This window comes from Oncorhynchus nerka, linkage group LG19, assembly GCF_034236695.1.
Source record: "Oncorhynchus nerka isolate Pitt River linkage group LG19, Oner_Uvic_2.0, whole genome shotgun sequence".
Classification (NCBI taxonomy): domain Eukaryota; kingdom Metazoa; phylum Chordata; class Actinopteri; order Salmoniformes; family Salmonidae; genus Oncorhynchus; species Oncorhynchus nerka.
The window spans coordinates 15,538,786-15,561,914 of NC_088414.1; the positions used below are offsets into that span (position 1 = coordinate 15,538,786).

The 23,129-nt window shown below is 43.0% G+C and overlaps 1 protein-coding gene across 1 annotated transcript in view; it reads right to left on the bottom strand.

Annotated features, from left to right (window-relative positions):
- The window catches only part of LOC115101101 (rho guanine nucleotide exchange factor 28-like), a 128,861-nt gene that overhangs the window by 65,039 nt on the left and 40,693 nt on the right, over positions 1 to 23,129 (bottom strand). Inside the window, exons 9-14 of the mRNA XM_029620296.2 lie at positions 20,026 to 20,089; positions 8,445 to 8,554; positions 8,044 to 8,330; positions 4,937 to 5,108; positions 4,599 to 4,722; positions 1,578 to 1,664 (exon numbers count right to left, since the gene is read on the bottom strand). Coding sequence (XP_029476156.2) covers positions 1,578 to 1,664; positions 4,599 to 4,722; positions 4,937 to 5,108; positions 8,044 to 8,330; positions 8,445 to 8,554; positions 20,026 to 20,089 — 844 coding nt within the window. The remainder of the gene's footprint in view (positions 1 to 1,577; positions 1,665 to 4,598; positions 4,723 to 4,936; positions 5,109 to 8,043; positions 8,331 to 8,444; positions 8,555 to 20,025; positions 20,090 to 23,129) is intronic.

Here is a 23,129-nt window from a genome sequence, read left to right on the forward strand (position 1 = left end):
CGTTAAGTGCAGTAATGTTTTGATTCCAAAACATCCAGTGATTTTGCAGAAATACTCATAATAAACATTGATAAAAGATACAAGTGTTATTCACAGAATTAAAGATAGACTTCTCCTTAATGCAACCGCTGTGTCAGAGTTCAAAAAAACGTTACGGAAAAAGCATAATCTGAGAACGGCGCTCAGAGCCCAATCCAGCCAGATAAATATCCGCCATTTTGGAGTCAACAGAAGTTAGAAATAACACAATAAATGTTCACTTACCTTTGATGATCTTCATCAGAAGGCACTCCCAGGAATCCCAGTTTGACAACAAATTACTGAATTGTTCCATTAAGTCCATAATTTATGTCCAAATAGCCCCTTGTTGTTAGCGCGTTCAGCCCACTAATCCATCTTCATGAGGCGTGAGCACTTCGTCCAGACAAAAACTCAAAAAATTCCATTACAAGTCGTAGAAACAAGTCAAACGAAGTATGGGATCAATATTTAGGATGTTTTTAACATAAAACATCAATAATGTTCCAACCGGATAATTCCTATGTCTGAAGAAAAGCACTGGAACGAGAGGTAACTCAGTCGGGAGCGTGCGTCACGAGCCTGAGAAACTCTGCCAGACCACTGACTCAAACAGGTCTCATGAGCCCCTCCTTTATAGTATTATCCTCAAACCAGTTTCTAAAGACGGTTGACATCTAGTGGAAGCCGTAGGAAGTGCAACTTGACTCCATAGACACTGTGTATTTGGTAGACCAAGCTTTGAAAAACTACAAACCTCAGATTTCCCACTTCCTGGTTGGATTTTTCTCATGTTTTCGCCTGCCATATGAGTTCTGTTATACTCGCAGACATCATTCAAACAGTTTTAGAAACTTCAGAGTGTTTTCTATCCAATACTACTATAATAATAATATGCATATATTAGCATCTGGGACAGAGTAGGAGGCAGTTCACTCTGGGCAAGCTATTCATCCAAAAGTGAAAATGCGGCCCCCTATTTTAAGAAGAAAATAAATTCCACAAATGAACTTGTTCATTGAAATGAATTCCATGTGACTACCTCATGAAGTTGGTTGACAGAATGCCAAGAGTGTGCAAAGCTGTCGTCAAGGCAAAGGGTGGCTACTTTGAAGAATCTCAAATATAAAATATATTTTGATTTGTTTAACACTTTTTTGGTAACTACATGATTCCATGTGTTATTTCGTAGTTTTGATGTCTTCACTATTATTCCGGAAGGTTGCAAGTTCAAATCCCGAGCTGACAAGGTACAAATCTGTCGTTCTGCCCCTGAACAGGCAGTTAACCCACTGTTCCTAGGCAGTCATTGAAAATAAGAATGTGTTCTTAACTGACTTGCCTAGTTAAATAAAGGTAAAATATATATATATTTAAAAGATATCAAAAATAAAGAAAAACCCTTGAATGAGTAGGTGTGTCCAAACTATTGACTGGTACTGTGCATACATATGCACCTGCATGTCAGACGCAGACACAGTAGCCACATGTCTGCCACGCCTAGTATTAGCACAGAGCGAGTGGTGGAGGATAGAGGATCTAAGGTAAGCTGTACTTACTACCAGGGTGGAGTAGAGACATAGATTTAGACAGAGAGAGGGCCTGAAGGCGACACCGCCTGTGGCTCACTCTGTGGAACACGCCATCTACAGTGTAGAGGGGACATAGCACTCACTAGGCCACTCAAAGGAACAGAGGGAGGCAAGATGTGACCAGAGCCATGTAGGGGGAAAATCTCAATTGCATTTCCTTAATTCCTTGCGACCTCTCTTCTCGTCTCCTTCTCAAAACCCATTGGATGAGAAGGTCAGAGGTCCCTTGTTAGTTACATGTTAGCTATAAACAGTACTGACTATCTACTGATGTGGCTACAGTTAGTTAGTGACAAGTTAGTTAGTGACAACAGGCCTACTGCTTCCTGTACCAGCCAAACTCCCATGACAAACCAAATAAGTGAAGAGAGAGAGAGACTAGTACTGGGGCGGCAGGGTAGCCAAGTTCAAATCCCCGAACTGACAAGGTACAAAATCTGTCGTTCTGCCCTTGAACAGGCAGTTAACCCACTGTTCCTAGGCCGTCATTGAAAATAAGAATTTGTTCTTAACTGACTTGCCTAGTAAAATAAAAGGTAAAATAAAATAAAGATAAGATCAATCCAGGGCCTGTGTCCACAAAGCGTAGTAGGAGTGCTGATCTAGGATGATCAGTTTTGCCTTTTAGATCACAATGAATAAGATTATATGGACAGATCCTAGATCAGCGCCCCTACTCTCAGACACTTTGTGGATCCGGGCCCTAGTCATACAGTAGCAAGGCTCAATAAACGCCCACCTGAGAATACAGCTCTGTTCAGCTTTCAACTGGCTGTGTTTGAGAAGTGGATAACCAATTGTCAGCGAACTGTCACTTCACAGACTGTTATCAAAATAGAAACTGACAATATTCATAGAATTACCTGTACAAATCCCCTTTTCTCTTGGACTTTACTAATCGGGGAAAAGTGTGAAACGATGTCTCAAAAGGACAGGGTATCGTCGGAAATCATAGACATGGGACTAAAAGGTTTTGGCCCACGTGTTTATCAAAGTTGATATATCGCTGGGGAATAAACGCACTGACACGGCAACTACGTGAACAGAGAGAAGAGAAAATGGTCTACTTACAGAAAGTGTTTCCCTTCGTGGGATAGAAAATGTAGATGTTGGATTAGATGATAATGTAAACAAAGTCGCCACTCAGAAAAGAAAGCAGACAGACAAATCCACATATCTAAACCAGGATTGTGTCGAGGCACAGATCTGGGGAACGGTACCAAAACATTTCTGCAGCTTTGAAGGTCCCCAAGAACACCGTGGCCTCTATCATTCTTAAATGGAAAAAGTTAGGAACAACCAAGACTTTTCCTAGAGCTAGCAGCCCGGCCAAACTGAGCAATCAAGGGAGAAGGGCCTTGGTCAGGGAGGTGACCAAGAATCCGAATGTCACTCTGACAGAGCTCTAGAGTTTCTCTTTGGAGATGGAAGAACCTTCTAGAAAGACAACTATCTCTGCAGCACTCCACCAATCAGGACTTTATGGTAAAATGCACATGACAGCCCACTTGGAGTTTGCCAAAAGGCACCTAAAGACTCTCAGACCAAGAGAAGCAAGATTCTCTGGTCTGATGTAACCAAGATTGAACTCTTTGGCCTGAATGCCAAACATCACATCTGGAGGAAACCTGGCACAATCCCTACGGTGACGCATGGTGGTGGCAACATCATGCTGTGGGGATGTTTTTCATCGGCAGGGACTGTGAGACTTGTCAGGATTGAGGAAAAGAGGAATGGGGTAAAGTACAGATAGATCCTCAATGAAAACCTGCTCAGGACCTCAGATTGGGGCGGAAGTTCACCTACAGGACAACGTCCCTAAGCACACAGCTAAGACAATGCAGGAGTGGCTTCAGGACAAGTCTCTGAATGTTCTTGAGTGGCCCAGCCAGAGCCTAGACTTGAACTCGATCTCTGGAGAGACCTGAAAATAGCTGTGCAGCAGAGCAAAGTACAGAGAGATCCTCGACTGGGGCGACAGTTCACCTTCCAACAAGAACACAACCCTAAGCACAGAGACAAGACAACACTGGATTGGCTTCAGGACAAGTCTCTGAATGTCCTTGAGTGGCCCAGCCAGAGGCTGGACTTGAACCAGATCAAACATTTCTGGAGAGACCTGCAAATAGCTGTGCAGCAATGCTCCCCATCCAACCTGACAGAGCTTGAGATAATCTGCAGAGAAGAATGGGAGAAACTCCCCAAATACAGGTGTGCCAAGCTTGTAGCATCATACTCAAGAAGACTCGATGAGGTAATCAATGCAAAAGGTGCTTCAACAAAGTACTGAGTAAAGAGTCTGAATACTTATGTAAATGTAATACTTCAGTTTTGTGTTTGTAATAAATGAGCTATTATTTCTAAAAACTGTTTTTCTTTGTCATTATGGGATATTGTATGTAGATTGATAAGGGAAAAAACAATGCAATACATTTTTAGAATAAGGCTGTAACGTAACACAATGTGGAAAAAGTCAAGGGGTCTGAATATTTTCCTGAAGGCACTGTATATTTGACATTCCAAAATAGTCACACCAAAATATCTGGATTCCATAGATTTTGTCTCTCTCATTATACCATTTTTTATGTGCTATAATTCAATCAATATTTTTTTATAAAAAAAGAGTTGAGTGTCTTACTCCATTATCAGAACTGTATTTTTGACCTTTTATCCATTTTGAAGACCGTTACTACATATAGAAGGACAGGACCAAACATACAAAGACGAACAAGGCATTGGAAGTGATGGGACTATTAATATCATCATGTTCTCAGAAAAGCCTGTCACCTTTATTCCAATCGAAGTAATAACCCACTGGGCACAGACGTCAACACAACATCTATTCCTGGTTGGTTTAATGTATAAAAAAATAACTAAATGATGTGGAAACAATGTTGATTCAACCATTGTGTGCCTAGTGGGAAAGTTCTAAGGAAGGGTTTCTCAATGGGGGGGTTAATAACTGTAAAAGGTCCCATGAACGCTAACCTGGGCTGAGGTCAGATGTCGCAGGCTGGGCTGAGGTGTCACGGGAGAAGCGGGAGGGCAGCAGGCTGATCTTGGGGGAGGAGTAGGAGTAGGAGCGGTGTCTGATCTTCTGGTCGCCCATATCCTGGAAAAATACAACACAACATAAACACTTAGGTCAACACAATGGTGAGGAACTATATACATTTTAGATTTACAGTTGGCCCTAATATATATGTCCTTACAACCTCCTTTGGAGTGGAATAGTCAGTAGATTGTCAAAGGAGGAGAGAAACGATGACATTTCTTTATGTGAGTCTCTGTGTGTGAGGGTGAACAAGGAAGCTTCTACATGGTACCTTTGTGGGGGTGGGGTCACCGGCTGAGGAGGCAGAGTGTGTGCGTGTGCAGGTGAGGTCTGGGGTGGTGTCGTCCCCGCTGCTACGAGGGTCAAAGGTTAGAGGAGAGAAGGGAGACTTCTCCAGAACCCCCTCCTCCTCACTGTCAATCACTAGAGCTACCAGACTGGGGCTGTCAGGGAGAGAGAGAGAGGAGGGAACGTCAACATAAAGGCTCATCTGAAGAACTGGTGGTCCTCTGTAGCTTAATTGGTAGAGCATGGCGCTTGCAACACCAGGATAGTGGGTTCGATTCCCAGGACCACCCATACGTAAAACTCTGTACACGCATGACTGTAAGTCGCTTTGGATAAAAGTGTCTGCTAAATGGCATATATTATATTATATTATTACTACAGCCTCCTCATATCCATACTCTAAGTGCTGAAACCAACAGCTGGCGCAAGGTAAAAGTAAATTAATTGGCTTCAGCACATACAGTATGGGATTGCACATACAGTATCCACATAGCGAAAGCCTTACACTATGAGCAAATATTGAATATATTTGTTCAGGTAAGATCTAACAATATATGTAATCATACATGACATGTAATCTTCAGTTTATTATCGCAGTACAGTAACACAGAACTGTGATACAGAACTTTTGGTTTCTTTCAGTCAACAATGCAGATATGATATCTCAAAGCTCTCTTAAGCTGTTTCCCTGTCTGGTACAGGTACCCCCACCACACCTCCCCCTCTCTCCCGAGCTTTCGCTCGCCTCCAACACACGCACTGTTGGGGCGAGTGACTCTGAACTTACAATGGCTAGCCCCAAGTTGCTATATTTTTTTCTGGTGCTTTATGCTATTTGCCTCATGACTCTTGTTTGCTTTGTTGACTATGAACTTGCTTGTTTATCTGACCGTGGGACAGACTGTTTGTTTCCACACTCGGGACTCTGACACTCTATTGGTTACATGGACTCTTGGCCTCCTATCCTAACCAACTCTCGCTGGCTTTATATTAATGTTACCTGATGAAATTGCTGTACAATATGATCTTGTTTCATCTAATGCACATTCAAATGTCATAAATCAACACTGCAGAGCTCTCACTGTCCTCTGCCATGCCCTGATTGTATTGCTGCTGCTGATATCTGGAAATGTGCATGTACACCCTGGCCCATCTATTATTGCAAGCCCTAATTTTGACTTATGCTCTCATATCTGCTTCACTGATTTCGTAAAAGCCTGGGTTTTCTGCACGTTATCACTAGAAGCTTATTAGCTAAAATCTATCAATTGAAAGTGTGGGTTCACAGCTCCAATCCAGATGTGTGGTCATTACTGAGATGTGGTTAAGAGTGTTTTGAACACTGATGTTAACCTTTCTTGTTATACCCTGTTTCAGCAAGACAGAATTTCCTAAGGTGGTAGAGTGGCAATCTTTACCAAGGAACACAGAGGAGGCTGTAGTAATAATATAATATATGCCATTTAGCAGACACTTTTATCCAAAGCGACTTACAGTCATACGTGTACAGATTTTTACGTATGGGTGGTCCTGGGAATCGAACCCACTATCCTGGTGTTGCAAGCGCCATGCTCTACCAATTAAGCTACAGAGGACCACCAGTGCTAGGTTGTCTCCACCAAGTCTGTCCTCAAATAATTTTATTTGCTGGTTTCAAGCATTAAACTTTTAAATAGCTCTTTTTTGACTGTTGCTGGGTGTTATCGTCCACCATCACCCCCGACCTGTACCCTAAATGCCCTAAGCTCTCTCCTTTCCCCTTACACTAAGTCTGAATTTGTCCTGATCATTTGTCCTGCTAAACTGAGACATGCTTAAACCATCTGACCAAGTCCTAAAGCAATGGGACTCCCTAAATCTTTCTCTGATTATTACCAATCCAACAAGGTATGACTCCAAACACCCAGAAAAGGCTACTCTCCTTGATGTTATCCTCACAAATAATCTTGATAGGTATCAGTCTGGTGTTTTCTGTAATGACCTTCGTGATCACTGTTCGTAATGGCTGCTCAGTGAAACGACCGATCCTGATTTGTCATAGACGCTTGCAAAATATTTTTTAATGAGCAAGCCTTTCTTCATGACCTGGCCTCTGTAAATTGGTATAGAATCAGCTTGATCCCCTCTGATGAAGATGCTTGGACCTTCTTTTTTGATATTTTCAGTGTTATTGTTAATAAACACGCCCCCATAAAGAACATTATAATTAAAAACAGGTTCAGTCCTTGGTATGACCGTGATCTGGCAAATTTACTCCACCTCAAGAATTCCATTTGGCGAAAGGCTCGGCATACGCACACTCAAGCTGACGGGCTCTCGTTCAGACAAATTAGAAATAAGTGCCCTCAGGCTATCCGGAAGGCCAAAGTTAGTTACTTTAAGGAGCAGTTCTCTCTCTGTGGGTCAACCCCAAGAAGTTCTGGAAAACGGTTAAAGACCTGGGCCCAGACTCACAAATCCTTCTTAAGAATGCATTTCTTAACTGCCATTTTTTCTTTAACTGTAGACATAAGAAGAAAGTTGTTTAAGAAGTGTTTTGTGAATCCTGCCCCTGGAGAATAAACCCTCCTCCTCACAGCTGCCCATGTCCCTTAATGTTGATGATGTGGTTGTTACTGACAAGGAGCACATGGCTGAGCCCTTTAATCACCATTTCATCAGGATTCCTATTTGACTTAGCCATGCCTCCTTGCCCAGCCAAAATGTCCTCATCTCCCACCCCTTCTAATGCGACGAGCCCCGATGCTCCTCCCTCTTTTTCCCCTGCCCCACTACAAAGTTTCTCCCTGCAGGTGGTCTCCGAGTCTGAAGTGCTAAAGAAGCTCCTTAAACTTGACCCAAAAAATACATCTGGGTCAGATGGTGTAGACCCTTTCCTCTTTAAGGTTGCTGCCCCTATCATAGTTTTGGGGCCTCTGAGGGTTTATACGTTGACACAACCTGGCTTCGGAGAGCATGTTTGCGATACGGGAGTTCGGCCATATCCCACATGTGAGATATCGAAACAAATAATTGAAAGAGAACTTCTCTTGATCTAAAAAGAAACCCAATGGCTTGAGTAACAGGGGGTTGCATGAATGAGCTTGATACCTGAGGTTAGGTGACTCCAGAGGTGGGCTCCCTCTCTGATTGGTTAGGTATGAGTGGGAAAGGCTGTTCAGTCGGGCGAGGGAACGGTCAGCAGGGGAGGACAAGGGAGAAGAAGAGACAAAAGGGGACTGTTGCTCCTCTAGTCCGTAGGGAGGTAGGGGTGGAGGGGTGACGGTGGCCTGTTGGAGGAGGACCTCTGAGTCCACTGTGTCCCACACCCTGCTGTCAGTCACAGCGCTGTCCCTCATTACCCCGGCAACACTAACCTTGGCCTTGAGGTCATCCACCTGAGAGAGAGAGAGAGAGAGAGAGAAGAGAGAAAACACCAGATAAAAAGATCAATAAAGTATTTGCTCAAATACCATATCATCAATCGTGTGAGTTATGGTAAAGTGGTGTACCTCTGTGGAGAGCTGACTGCTGCCATTAATGATGGAGGCTGATTTGTCTGCCACAGCAGAGTGGGAGAACTGTCTCTGGGTTCGTTTGGGGTGGGCCGTCTGGGACTTCACTGGAGAAAACAACACAACAAGGAGAATGAATGATAAATGTTGCTAAATTACGTATTGACTGCTGCTGCTTTCTTGGCCAGGTCTCCCTTGCAAAAGTACGCTGTGTCTCAATGGGCTTTTCCTGGTTAAACAACGTTTAATAAAAAGAAATAAAATAAAAATTAGACTAACTACAGCCAAGAGTGTGGGGTGAGAGCCATCAGTCAAACAGAGGGCGAAGACCACCACAAAATAATGAGTGCTATGTAAGAACACAGCATAATGTTAAAATATACTAATATATGTTTATCAAAACACAAACAGACCAACAGGCTGATGATGGCTTAGCAAAGATTAATGTCTGTTCCAATCAATCACAATCATCAAAACAACATTCCATTAGCCAATACCAGTTGAGAGAAGAATAGCATAATGGGCCTTTATGGCAATGGAATGCTAAAAAACATCCATTTCTGTTGACTTTGTAGTTCTAGAATACATGACGGAAAAGATTCCTTCCTATTCCCCATATATCAGCTGCTTGGTTGCTCTTACAGAAAAAACACGTGAATGTCACATTGTGAACACGTGATCTTGTGTGATCACATGTGATTTAATGTTAAGTTCGTGTGATAACATGTGACATCATGTGAAGCTACATGTGATAAATTAAAATTACACATGTGATAATATGTAAGCACGTTGAGTGCATGATCTCGTGAAATTCATGTTTAAATAAATGACAACATGGGGATTTAACATGAAACTACACATGACAACATGTGAGCAAATAAAAACACGATCTCATGTTAAATATTTATTGGTATTTGTACAGCTAAATTCAGGTGTCAAAGGACAGTATGCTGCTGTAAGCTGATTCAGCCTCACAACCTCTTGGTTGCTAGCTACTTTAAGTTCCTGCTGCACCACCAGGTCTGTGGACATAATGGAAATGGGCAAGAATACATTTCTGTACTTTGCCTAAAGTTGCAGTAAAAATAAAGTAAATATAACAACTTGAAGGTGTTATTTCCATTAAATGACTGTATGCTGCTGAATTCTAATTTGAATTAGTGTAAGGAATCTTGTATAATTTCATACTGTGACCACACTCAGCCTTAAACAGGACTCAGCCTTAAACAAGATTTTAACTAACAATCTAATAATATCTAGCAACCTGAAATGTCCTGCGAGGGTGCAATGACACCACCAGATCTGCGAGCGGGAAAGAGATATGGCCATAGACTTATTGGCAAGAATAGATTTCTGCACTTTGCTAAAAGCTGCCCAGAATAAAGTAAATAATTGTCAAATAATCACAACCAACATAACATCAATGTAAAAACTAGCAGTGCCCAAGGACACTTGACGTAGAGTTCATTCTTTGAGGATTTGAACTTGCAACCTCTTGGTTACTTATTCATTCTATGTATATAAAAAAAGCAATGATTAGGGTACCACGTTGTTACCTGGGGTACAAAATGGTTAGGGTACCACATTGTTACCTGGGGTACAAAAAGGTCAACGGTACACTGCCTTCCGAAATAATTCATACCCCTTGACTTATTCGACATCTGTGAGTCTTTCTGGGTAAGTCTGTAAGAACTTTGCCAACCTGGATTGTACAAAATTTGCAATTTATTCTTTAAAAATTCTTCAAGCTCTGTCAAATTGGTTTCAATCAGATTTAAGGCAAAACTGTAACTAGGCCACTCAGGAACATTCAATGTCGTCTTGTCCTGCTGAAAGGTGAATTTGTCTCCCAGTGTATGTTGGAAGCCTAAACAATCTCTCTAGTCTTTGCCGATGACAAGCATACCGATAACATGATCCAGCCCCACCATGCTTGAAAATTGTTGCATTGGATTTGTAGCAAACAACACTTTGTATCCAGGACAAAGTACATTTCTTTGCTATATTTTCTGCAGTTTTACTTTAGTGCCTTGTTGCAAACAGGATACATGTTTTAATTCTGTATATGCTTCCTTCTCTTTGCACTGTCATTTAGGTTAGTATTGTGGAGTAACTGCAATGTTGTTGATACATCCTTAATTTTCTCCTATCACAGCCATTAAACTGTAACTGTTTTAAAAAGTCACCATTGGCTTCATGGTGAAATACTTGAGCGGTTTCCTTCCTCTCCGGCAACGGAGTTAGGAAGAACACCTGTATCTTTGTAGTGACTGGGTGTATTGACACATCATCCAAAATGCAATGAATTGCTTCACCGTGCTCAAAGGGATATTCAAAATGTGGAAAAAGTAAATGGGTGTGAATACCTTCTGAAAGCACTGTACACTTCACTGGTACACATATGAATTCAAATGGTACCGTTCAGTACCTTGTAGGTATAATGAGACATTTTCTACCCAATATGTTTTATATAAGGTGTGATCATCACTGCACTTGTACTGGTGGACCACATTAGCATATTTGGTGGCATGATGAAATAATAGTATTTATGCCAAACGTCAGTGGAAGTGCTGTAGAAGTTTAAGTGTTTGATGGTTATGCCGATGCAAGTAGAGCACCTCATTTGACACTGTCTGTTCAGCAAACTCGGTAAGAGAATGTGTCAGTAATGAGCTTCACTGTGAAGAGGTTATTGTGCATTTCCCAGTAAATTAATGGCAACTTGTTCCCAAGAGTTGCTGTGAATTTGTCATTTCTTAACTGGAAACTAAAAGTCACAAAACTTACTGGAAGAATGTTGCCAGTAACCTACAGGACAAGTGCTGCCACTAGCAACCTTGCCAATAACTTATAGCGTGGCTTCACTGACTCTTCTGTTGACAATATACACATCACTTGCTGAAAGGCAGAATACTATAACAGGGTCAGCCTATCAGCAGATTGCAGGCATGGCGTATTCTAGGCATGGCTTTCAGCGAGCTCTTTTTGGTGTCCCATAAGAGTGAATGTCATCCCAGTTAATGTGCTATGTTCCTAAACATTAAACTTTCGGAAAGTATTCAGACCCTTTCCCTTTTTCTACATTTTGTTACATTTTATTCTAAAATGTATTAAATTATCCTTTCATTCAATAATTAGGACAATGTGAAAATTGTTTAGACATTTTTGCAAATGTATATAAAATATTAAACAGAAATACGTTATTTACATACAGACCCTTTGCTATGAGACGCAAAATTGAGCTCAGGTGCATCCTGTTTCCATTGATCATCCTTGAGGTTTCTGCAACTTGATTGGAGTCCACCTGTGTTAAATTCAGTTGATTGGACATAATTTGGAAAGGCACACACCTGTCAATATAAAAAGGTCCCACAGTTGACAGTGCATGTCAGATCAAAAACTAAGACATGACGTCGAAGGTAATGTCCGTAGAGCTCCGAGACAGGATTGTGTCAAGGCAAAGATCTAGGGAAGGGTACCGAAACATTTCTCCAGCATTGAAGGTCCCCAAGAACACAGTGGCCTTCATCATTCTTAAATGGAACAAGTTTGGAACCACCAACACTCTTCCTAGAGATGGCCGCCCGGCCAAACTGAGAAATCGGGGGAGAGGGGCCTTGCTCAGGGAGGTGTTCCTCTGTGGAGATCAGAGAACCTTCCAGAAGAACAATCGTCTCTGCAGCACTCCACCAATCAGGTCTTTATGGTAGAGTCGTCCAACGGAAGCCACTCTTCAGAAAAAGGCACGTGACAGCCCGTTTGGAGTTTGCCCAAAGGCACATAAAAGACTCTCAGAACATGAGAAACAAGATTCTCTGGTCTGATGAAACCAAGATTGAACTTTTTGGCCTGGATGCCAAGCGTCACGTCAGGACGCTGGCACCATCCCTTACGGTGAAGCATGGTGGTGGCAGCATCATGCTGTGGCGAAGTTTGTCAGTGGCAAGGACTGGGAGACTAGTCCGGATAGAGAGAAAGATGAAAGGAGCAAAGTACAGAGAGATCCTTGATGAAAACCTGCTCCAGAGCACTCAGTACCTCAGGATGGGGCGAAGGTTCACCTTCCAGCAGGACAACGACCCTAAGCACAAAGCCAAGACAACGCAGGAGTGGCTTCGGGACAAATCTCTGAATGTCCTTGAGGGGCTCAGCCAGAGCCCGGACTTGAACATCTCTGGAGAGACCTGAAAATAGCTGTTTAGCGACGCTCCCCATCCATCCTGACAGAGTTTGAGAGTATCTGCAGAGAAGAATGGGAAGAACTTCCGAAATACAGGTGTGCCAAGCATGTAGCATCATACCTAAGAAGACTGGAGGCTGTAATTGCTGCCAAAGGTGATTCAACAAAGTTCAACAATTTGACAGCTCTAACGCAGTTACACCTGCGACTGTGCCAAAACACCAGCTATGCAGGTATCGGCTATCACGTGTTTAGGCTTGATCTGATTGAATCTTGGCCTTAATGTCAAGTGTCCCTGAGCAATGCTACTTTTTAGTTAGAGTTGTCAAATGCTCGCACAATTATTGACATGATTCCAGGCAACGTTTAGCAAAGTGCATAAATGTATTCTTGTCAATAAATATGTGGCCGATTTCTGTCATGGCCACAGACCTGGTGGCGAAGCAGGAAATTTAGGTTATTGTCACCTAAGAGGTGGTGAGTTCAATTCCCAGGTGTAGTAGCATCCCAAGTGTGCTAATCAATGTTGAGTTCAATTCCATTTAAGCTAAAGTCAATTCAGAAAGTAAACCCAATTCCTAAATGTCCAGGAATGGAAAAAAATTAATTGGAATTTCTGTGTATTTCCTGAATATAGTTTGCTGTTGTGTATTTAATGAGAAAATATAGTTCAGCTGTAGAAATACATTAAAAGTTATTTCCACAGTAGCAGGTAACTTACTACAAATATTGAAGGATTTTCTTTTAACAGTTTGTGCCATAAGCGCATCTAAAGTATCCTATTACTTTAAATGCAATTGCAAGTGAGGCATGCCAGGTTGAGTTGCAGAATGGGCCAAAAAGTACCCAAGTGCATTGTGATTGACAGTAAATAGATAGTAAAACACTAATACAAATCACACGTCCGGTGAACAGGTCAGGATTCCATAGCCGCAGGCAGAACAGTTGAAACTGGAGTACAGTATCCTATTAGTACAGACTGGAATATGTTATGGGATTCATCCAATGGCACTGAGGAGTATACCACCTCAGTCATTGGCAGATCCACAGATGTCGCAATCTCAATCGCACTCCACACCGCCCTTTCCCATCTGGACAAAAGGAACACTTATGTGAGAATGCTGTTCATTGACTACAGCTCAGGGTTCAACACCATAGTGTCCACAAAGTTCATCACTAAGCTAAGGACCCTGGGACTAAACACCTCCCACTGCAACTGGATCCTGGACTTCCTCACAGGCCGCCCCCAGGTGGTAAGGGTACAACACGTATGCCACGCTGATCCTTAACACTGGGGCCCCTCAGGGGAGCGTGCTCAGTCCCCTCCTGTACTCCTAGTTCACCCACGACTGCGTTGCCAAGCACGACTCCAACACCATCATTAAGTTTGCTGATGACACAACAGTGGTAGGCCTGATCACCGACAACGATGAGACATCCTATTGGGAGGAGATCAGAGACCTGGCAGTGTGGTGCCAGGACAACAACCTCTCCCTCAATGTGAGCAAGACAAAGGAGCTGATCATAGACTATAGGAAAAGGAGGGCCGAACAGGCCCCCATTAACACCAACAGGGCTGAAGTGGGGCGGTTCGAGAGTTTCAAGTAGCTTGGTGTCCACATCACCAACAAACTATCATGGTCCAAACACACCAAGACAGTCTTGAAAAGGTCCACACCTTTTTCCGCTCAAGTTTTGGCATGGGTCTTCAGATCTTCAAAAAGTTCTACAGCTGCACCATCGAGACTGCATCACCGTTGCAAATGCTAAACTGTACCCCCGCACATTGACTCGGTACCGGTACACCCTGTATATTGTTATGTAAATATTTTTGTTTTACTTTAGTTTATTTAGTAAATATTTTCTTAACAAACAATGCAGTTCAAGAAATAGAGTTACGGGCTTGTAAGTAAACATATCACCTGTTGTATTCGGCGCATTTAACAAATAAAATTTGATTTATTACTGTAGAAATGTACCGTAAATGACAAAATTAACAGCAATGGCTAACAGTGTAGTTTCATGTTATCACATTTTGAACCACATGATTTCAAACTTCACATGTGAAATGATGTGAAAACATGCAGCTTTGGGACACTACATATGACGTCACATGTGAAAACATTTGTTTTTGGAACACTTTACATGTGACATTTCACATGTGCAATTCCAAAAAGTGCAATTCCACATGTTATCCCTGTTCAGCTAAAATATGAGCCCACCTGGGATTTGAACTCACATCCTCTGGATTTGAGGTACACTGATCTTTCTGTTGTGCCACAAAGTCAAAGTCTGTAGTGTTCCCCTAAACATTCATCACCTATAATATATCTCTACATTGCTATTTTAGTCATCAGTTATGATTATTCATCATTTAATTAATTGACTCATTTCAGCAATTTGAGGTTTTTCTGTAAGGTTGTGTAATGTTGGTGGGGTATATTATTCTGTTTTATGTTACTCCTGAATCACTATGGTACATCATCGATTTTATTGATTTTATTTTTTAACAAAGCTGAGATTTACCTTGGTCCATAGTGTAGGAATTAGGGCTGAACCAATTTAGTCGACTGGTCGGTCAAAAACAATATAATTTTATAACAAATTAGCTTTCTCCCTCGTTGGATAGCGGTCACTGTCCTCTGTTCTGAAACATCAGTGCACTGTTGAGTTGGTGCCCTTTCCGAGCGGTTAGAGCGTTGGGCCAGTAACAGAAAGGTTGCTGGATTAAATCCCCGAGCTGACAATGTAAAACTATGTTGTTCTGCCCCTGAACAAGGCAGTTAACCCACTGTTCCCAGATAGGCCGTCATTGTAAATAAGAATTTGTTCTTAACTGACTTGCCTAGTAAAATAAAGGTTAAATAAATTGTACTTTTTTTAAAACCATGTTGCTATAGGTATATCCCTTCTTTCTTTTCTCTCCAAAACTCTTGAACGTGCCGTCCTTGGCCAGCTCTCCCGCTCTCTCTCTCAGAATGACCTTCTTGATCCAAATCAGTCAGGTTTCAAGACTAGTCATTCAACTGAGACTGCTCTTCTCTGTATCACGGAGGCGCTCCGCACTGCTAAAGCTAACTCTCTCTCCTCTGCTCTCATCCTTCTAGACCTATCGGCTGCCTTCGATACTGTGAACCATCAGATCCTCCTCTCCACCCACTCCGAGTTGGGCATCTCCGGCGCGGCCCACGCTTGGATTGCGTCCTACCTGACAGGTCGCTCCTACCAGGTGACGTGGCGAGAATCTGTCTCCTCACCACGCGCTCTCACCACTGGCGTCCCCCAGGGCTCTGTTCTAGGCCCTCTCCTATTCTCGCTATACACCAAGTCACTTGGCTCTGTCATAACCTCACATGGTCTCTCCTATCATTGCTATGCAGACGACACACAATTAATCTTCTCCTTTCCCCCTTCTGATGACCAGGTGGCGAATCGCATCTCTGCATGTCTGGCAGACATATCAGTGTGGATGACGGATCACCACCTCAAGCTGAACCTCGGCAAGACGGAGCTGCTCTTCCTCCCGGGAAGGACTGCCCGTTCCATGATCTCGCCATCACGGTTGACAACTCCATTGTGTCCTCCTCCCAGAGCGCTAAGAACCTTGGCGTGATCCTGGACAACACCCTGTCGTTCTCAACTAACATCAAGGCGGTGGCCCGTTCCTGTAGGTTCATGCTCTACAACATCCGCAGAGTACGACCCTGCCTCACACAGGAAGCGGCGCAGGTCCTAATCCAGGCACTTGTCATCTCCCGTCTGGATTACTGCAACTCGCTGTTGGCTGGGCTCCCTGCCTGTGCCATTAAACCCCTACAACTCATCCAGAACGCCGCAGCCCGTCTGGTGTTCAACCTTCCCAAGTTCTCTCACGTCACCCGCTCCTCCGCTCCCTCCACTGGCTTCCAGTTGAAGCTCGCGTCCGCTACAAGACCATGGTGCTTGCCTACGGAGCTGTGAGGGGAACGGCACCTCAGTACCTCCAGGCTCTGATCAGGCCCTACACCCAAACAAGGGCACTGCGTTCATCCACCTCTGGCCTGCTCGCCTCCCTACCACTGAGGAAGTACAGTTCCCGCTCAGCCCAGTCAAAACTGTTCGCTGCTCTGGCCCCCCAATGGTGGAACAAACTCCCTCACGACGCCAGGACAGCGGAGTCAATCACCACCTTCCGGAGACACCTGAAACCCCACCTCTTTAAGGAATACCTAGGATAGGATAAAGTAATCCTTCTCACCCCCCCCCTTAAAAGATTTAGATGCACTATTGTAAAGTGGCTGTTCCACTGGATGTCATAAGGTGAACGCACCAATTTGTAAGTCGCTCTGGATAAGAGCGTCTGCTAAATGACTTAAATGTAAATGTAATGTAATGTATAATAGCAATGTTAACCAGCATATTGGTGTTGAAAACCATGTGAAGGAGCCAGCAGCAGAGTGAGGAGATGAGCCCTTGCATTAATTGTCTGAAAAAAGTGATCTCATACAACAATGTGTACTACTCCCTTCACAGAACCGCGCAAACTGGCTCTAACCAGAATGGAAAGAGGAGTGGGAGGCCCCGGTGCACAACTGAGCAAGAGGTCAAGTACATTAGAGTATCTAGTTTGAGAAACAGACACGCACAACACCAGTTGTACCCGCACAACACCAGTCTCAACGTCAACAGTGAAGAGGCGACTCCGGAATGCTTGCCTTCTAGGCAGAGTTGCAAAGAAAAAGACATATCTCAGACTGGCCAATAAAAATAAAAGATTAAGATGGGCAAAAGAACACAGAAACTGGACAGAGGAACTCTGCCTAGAAGGCCAGCATCCCGGAGTAACACATTGGGTGCTTTTACTTGCATTGCATTCCTTACTCACAACAGAGAACTCCTGAGAGCATCAAAATCTGCTCTCTCACCTTCTCACTTACACACTAACTGTCTTTACTTCGAGAGAGAGAGAGAGAGAGAGAGAGAGAGAGAGAGGGAGGATAAATCACTTCAATTTTTGTTGGCCCTATAACAAAGAACAAACAGCAAAAACATATACATGATCAAATTAAAATCTTAGAATCAACTGTTGAAGACTACCAGAAGCCATTGGATTCTCCTATTACATTGAATGAACTACAGGACAAAATACAAACCCCTCCAACCCAAAAAGTCCTGTTGTGTTGATGGTATCCTAAATTAAATAATAAAATATACAGACCACAAATTCCAATTCGCTATACTTTAACATCATCTTCCGCTCTGGCATCTTCTCCAATATTTGGAACCAAAGACTGATCACCCCAATCCACAAAAGTGGAGACAAATGTGACCCCAATAACTACCATGGGATATGCATCAACAGCAAGCTTGGGAAAATCCTCTGCATTATCATTAACAGCAGACTCGTACATTTCCTCAGTGAAAACAATCTACTGAGAAAATGTCAAATTGGCTTTTTACCAAATTACTGTATGACAAACAGGCAAAGTCTTCTCATGCTTGGTTGATTTAAAAAAAGGTTTTGACTCAATTTGGCATGAGGGTCTGCTATACAAATTGACGGAAAGTGGTGTTGCATGGGAAAATGCATACAACAACAAGTGTGCGGTTAAAATTGGCAAAAAAAAATAAAAAATCTTTCCACGGGGCCGTGGGGTGAGACAGGGATGCAGCTTAAGCTCCAACGTCAACATATATATCAACGAATTGGTGAGGGCACTAGAACAATCTGCAGTACCCGGCCTCACCCTACTAGAATCTGAAGTCAAATGTCTACTGATGATCTGGTGCTTCTGTCCCCAACCAAGGAGGGCCTACAGTAACACCTAGATCTTCATAGATTCTGTCCGACCTGGGCCTTGACAGTAAACCTGAGTAAAACAAAAATAATGGTGTTCCAAAAAAGGTCTAGTTGCCAGGACCACAAATACAAATGACATCTACACACAAAAAAACTAAACGGCCTAAACATCAGCGCCACAGATAACTTCCACAAAGCTGTGAAGGATCTGAGAGACAAGGCAAGAAGGCCTTCAATGCCATCAAAAGGAACATAAAATGTGATATGCTAATTAGGATCTGGCTAAAAATACTTGAATCAGTTATAGAACCCTTTGCCCTTTATGGTTGAGAGGTCTGGGGTCCGCTCACCAACCAATAAATCACAAAATGGGAGAAACAACGAACAGACTCTGCATGCAGAATTCTGGAAAAAAATATCCTCAGTGTACAACATAAAACACCAAATAATGCATGCAGAGCAGAATTAAGCCAAATAACCACTAATTATCAAGATCCGGAAAAGAGCCATTACATTCTACAACCACCTAAAAGGAAGTCTCAAACTTTCATAACAAAGCCTGATGAAGAGATGAACCTGGAGAAGAGTCCCTTAAGCAAGCTGGTCCTGGGGCTCTGTTCACAAACACACCCCACAGAGCCCTAAGACAACAACACAATTAGACCCAACCAAATCATGAGAAAAAAAGATAATTATTTCCAATGTGTCAAGTAATTAACAAAAAAAACAGAGCAAACTAGAATACTATTTGGCCCTAAACAGAGAGTACACAGTGGCAGAATACCTGACCACTGTGACTGACCCAAAATGAAGGAAAGCTTAGACTATGTACAGACTCCGTGAGCATAGCTTCGCTATTGAGAAAGGCTGCTGTAGGCAGACCTGGCTCTCAAGAGAAGACAGGGTTCCGGGCAGCGGTCTAAGGCACTGCATCTAAGTGCTAGAGGCATCACAACAGACACCCTGGTTCAAATCCAGGCTGTATCACAACCGGCTGTGATTGGGAGTCTCATAGGGCAGCGCACAATAGGCCCAACGTTGTCTTGGTCTGGCAGGTATAGGCCGTCATTGTAAATAAGAATTTGTTCTTAACTGACTTGCCAAGTAAAATAAAGGTTCAATAATATGAAATAAACACAAAAATGTGCACACTACCCAGAAAATGAGGTGGAAACAGAGTTGCACTTCCTAACCTCCTTCCAAATGTATGACCATATTAGAGACACATATTTCCCTCAGATTACACAGACCCCCAAAGAATTCAAAAACAAATCAAAATTGATAAACTATCTGTTGGGTGAAATACCACAGCAGCAAGATGTGACCTGTCGCCACAAGAAAAGGGCAACCAGTGAAGAACAAACACAATTGTAAATACAACCCCTGTTTATTTATTTTCCATTTTGTACATTAACTATTTGCACATCGTTACAACACTGTATATAGACATAATATGACACTTGAAAGGTCTTTATTATTTTGGAATTTATGTGAGTGTAATGTTTACTGTTTATTTCGCTTGCTTGGGCAACGTAAACATATGTTTCCCATGCCAATAAAGCCCTTTAAATAGAAATTAAATTGAGATAGAGAGAGATAAACAGATAAATATATCTTACCTGTTTGTAATGTTGGAAGTTCCTCATCATCATCCAGAGAGAGAACAAGCTGCTCTTCAAGAACCTATTTGGATTTGAAATTATACAATATCGATAGTTTAATTTGAGGGTACATATCGGTTGAACCGTTTAGACGTTACAGCATTTTTTGTACATAGTCCCCCCATTTTAGGGGACCATTGGCAAATTCACTTACATGTGTATTAAAAAAGTCAAAAGTTTAGTAATTGGTCCCATATTCCTAGCACACAATGACTACGTTAAGCTTGTGACTCTACAAACTTGTTGGATGCATTTGCTGTTTGTTTAGGTTGTGTTTCAGATTATTTTGTGCCCAATATAAATTAATGGTAAATAGTGTAGAGTGTCATTTTGGAGTCACATTTATTGTAAATAAGACACCTCGACATTAATGTGAATGCTACCATGATTACGGATAGTCCTGAATGAATCGTGAATAATGATTCTAATGTTCCAGTGAGGCACGGTGTTCATTGACCTTGTCAGACGTGATTCTAGTGAGGAAGTTAGACGCACAAAAAATGTTAACCCACCCCCCCTGTTATTTTAATTGTGAGAGGTTAGCATGTATTGGGGTATGATTTGTGCATCTGTAACTTTCTCAGTCATTACAATCAGTAATTCCTGCCTTATGCCAGAGCAATAGCCTCCACAATCCAGTGGGAGAGACACTGCTTAGAAAGCACTCTACCACAAGCAGGATTAGCAAAACAGACAAAAAGTTGGTCACACAAATGGACACCCCTGGACCGCTCAATGTACATGCGTAACGTTCATCCTGGACATGGCATGTAACCTCCACTGCTCCTCAGAAGCAAACGAAGGAGGTGAAAAGGGGAAAAAGCTAAAGAGCTAGAGACCTGTAGGACATAGTCATGACCTTGCGGGCAAATGTTGCATTAGGATGAAACGTCCCCTTCGCCAAAGGCGAAATTCGTATAGGACGGGTTGAACGGAAAACACGTGGATCTCCAACGCCTTTAGCCAAGGCCAAAGCCACGAGTAGGGCAATCTTGTATGACAGGATCTTCAGATCCCCAGACATCATCAGTTCAAAGGGGGCCTCACACGGCACATCCAAATCCCAAGTGGGCGCAATAGAAAACCGGCCTGAGACGGTGCACACCTGTTAAAACCGCACCGCGAGGAGAAGAGCCCCCGGAATCGCCCCATCAATTTCCACATAACACGCTGAAGTAGCGGCCATATACACTGCATTCGGAAAGTATTCCCCTTTCCCACATTTTATTACGTTACAGCCTTATTCTGAAATGGATTAAATATTTTTTCCCCTCATTAATCTACACACAATACCCTTTAATGACAAAGCGAAAACAGGTTTTCAGAAATGTTTCCTAGAGCTGGCCGCCCGGCCAAACTGAACAATCAGGGGAGAAGGGCCTTGGTCAGGGAGGTGACCAAGAACCTGACGGAAGCCACTCCTCAGTAAAAGGCACGACAGCCCACTTTGTGTTTGCCAAAAGGCATCTAAAGAACTCTCAGACCAAGAGAAACAAGATTCTCTGGCCTGATGAAACCAAGATTGAACTCTTTGGCCTGATGCCAAGTGTCATGTCTGGAAGAATCCTGGCACCATCCCTACGGTGAAGCATGGTGGTGGCAGCTTCATTCTGGGGGGGGGTTCGGTGGTAGGGACTGGTAGACTAATCAGAATCGAGGGAAAGATGAATGGAGCAAAGTACAGAGACACTGTTCCTAGGCTGTCATTAAAAATAAGAATTTGTTCTTAACTGACTTGACAGGTCAAAAAATAATAATAATAATAATTAAAAAAAAAAAAAATTTTTTAATTTAATCTAATTCCCAGGAACAAAATACCTTGAGCAGGAGACCAACTTCTTGGAGTTCATATGAACCACAGAGACTGTGTGTGGGATAATAGCATGATTGCCAATCGCATACCGAGTCCATAACCTGTATCAGTAAGCACCTCATAGGGACCAGTGAGCTACAGGGAGGAATCAGCAATGAATACCAGTAACGTACAACCAATGAGGGAGGTAAAGCACGTGATACATTCCTAGAGAACCTCTCTGACCACAGCATTTAGAATAACCAAGTAACTGAGCGCGACGTATGCCTTCCTCAAGGGCACATCAACAGATTTTCCACTTAGTCAGCTCAGGGATTATAGAACCAGCAACCTTTTGGTTACTGGCCCAACGCTCTTAACCGTTAAGATACCTGCCTTAACGAGTCAGCTTAACGAGTCAGGCTATGCAGCACTGTTACACTAGTCTGATCCCATCAACATAAGACCGGCTCATCGACCAAGTCTGAAGAGAGGTAAACGGTGCTTGACTGAGGCAGGCCAAGGCGGCAGGGAGTGCCCACTGAACGGGCCGCCCTCTCCCTTCAAGTTGCCTCCCTTAGTCAGCGACAGAGCGCATAGCAACATGGTTGAGCAAGGGCATGCCTCAGCCTAGGCAGACCAACGCCCCCAATTCACCCCTGGGTTCCATAACTCAGACCCAACCAAGGTATGGGCACCCGTGAGGGGAAGCCATAAGAAACAGCATTTGTAGGGAAGAACAGATGAGCAGCAGGTGCTTCTAATCAGGGTTGCCACTCATCTGCCAATCAGGGATGTGGCTTTTCTGGAAAGCGATCTCATGAATTGAGATAATGTGTCCAAGTGAGCAGACGCGTAAGTCAATTGATTCATGAATTGCCCTCCGTGGCCGCTCGCATACCATTTTAATTATGTATTTCTTTGTGACTAACTTATATACAGGTAGACCAATCGTGATTAGAAGCACCTGCTGGTTTTTATATTAAATTGCACCTACACACTGAAGAAGGCTGCAGCGCCAAAACGTCTCCTATTCCTAACGTCTGCTATCCCTGATGCAGTGAAAAGAATACCAAAGAAAATACAAAATGAAGTAAGCTATATTCGACATCTTTTAGAGTGCGGACCCATTACGCCTTATGTTGTTCTGAATTTGTGGGTGTTGCGCACCAGCCCAGCTTCTTGGAGAGCACGATGGTCCCCGTTTTGATTCAAATTAATCAGATAACCATGCACGCACACACCTATGAGCAGAGGATGAGGTGAATGC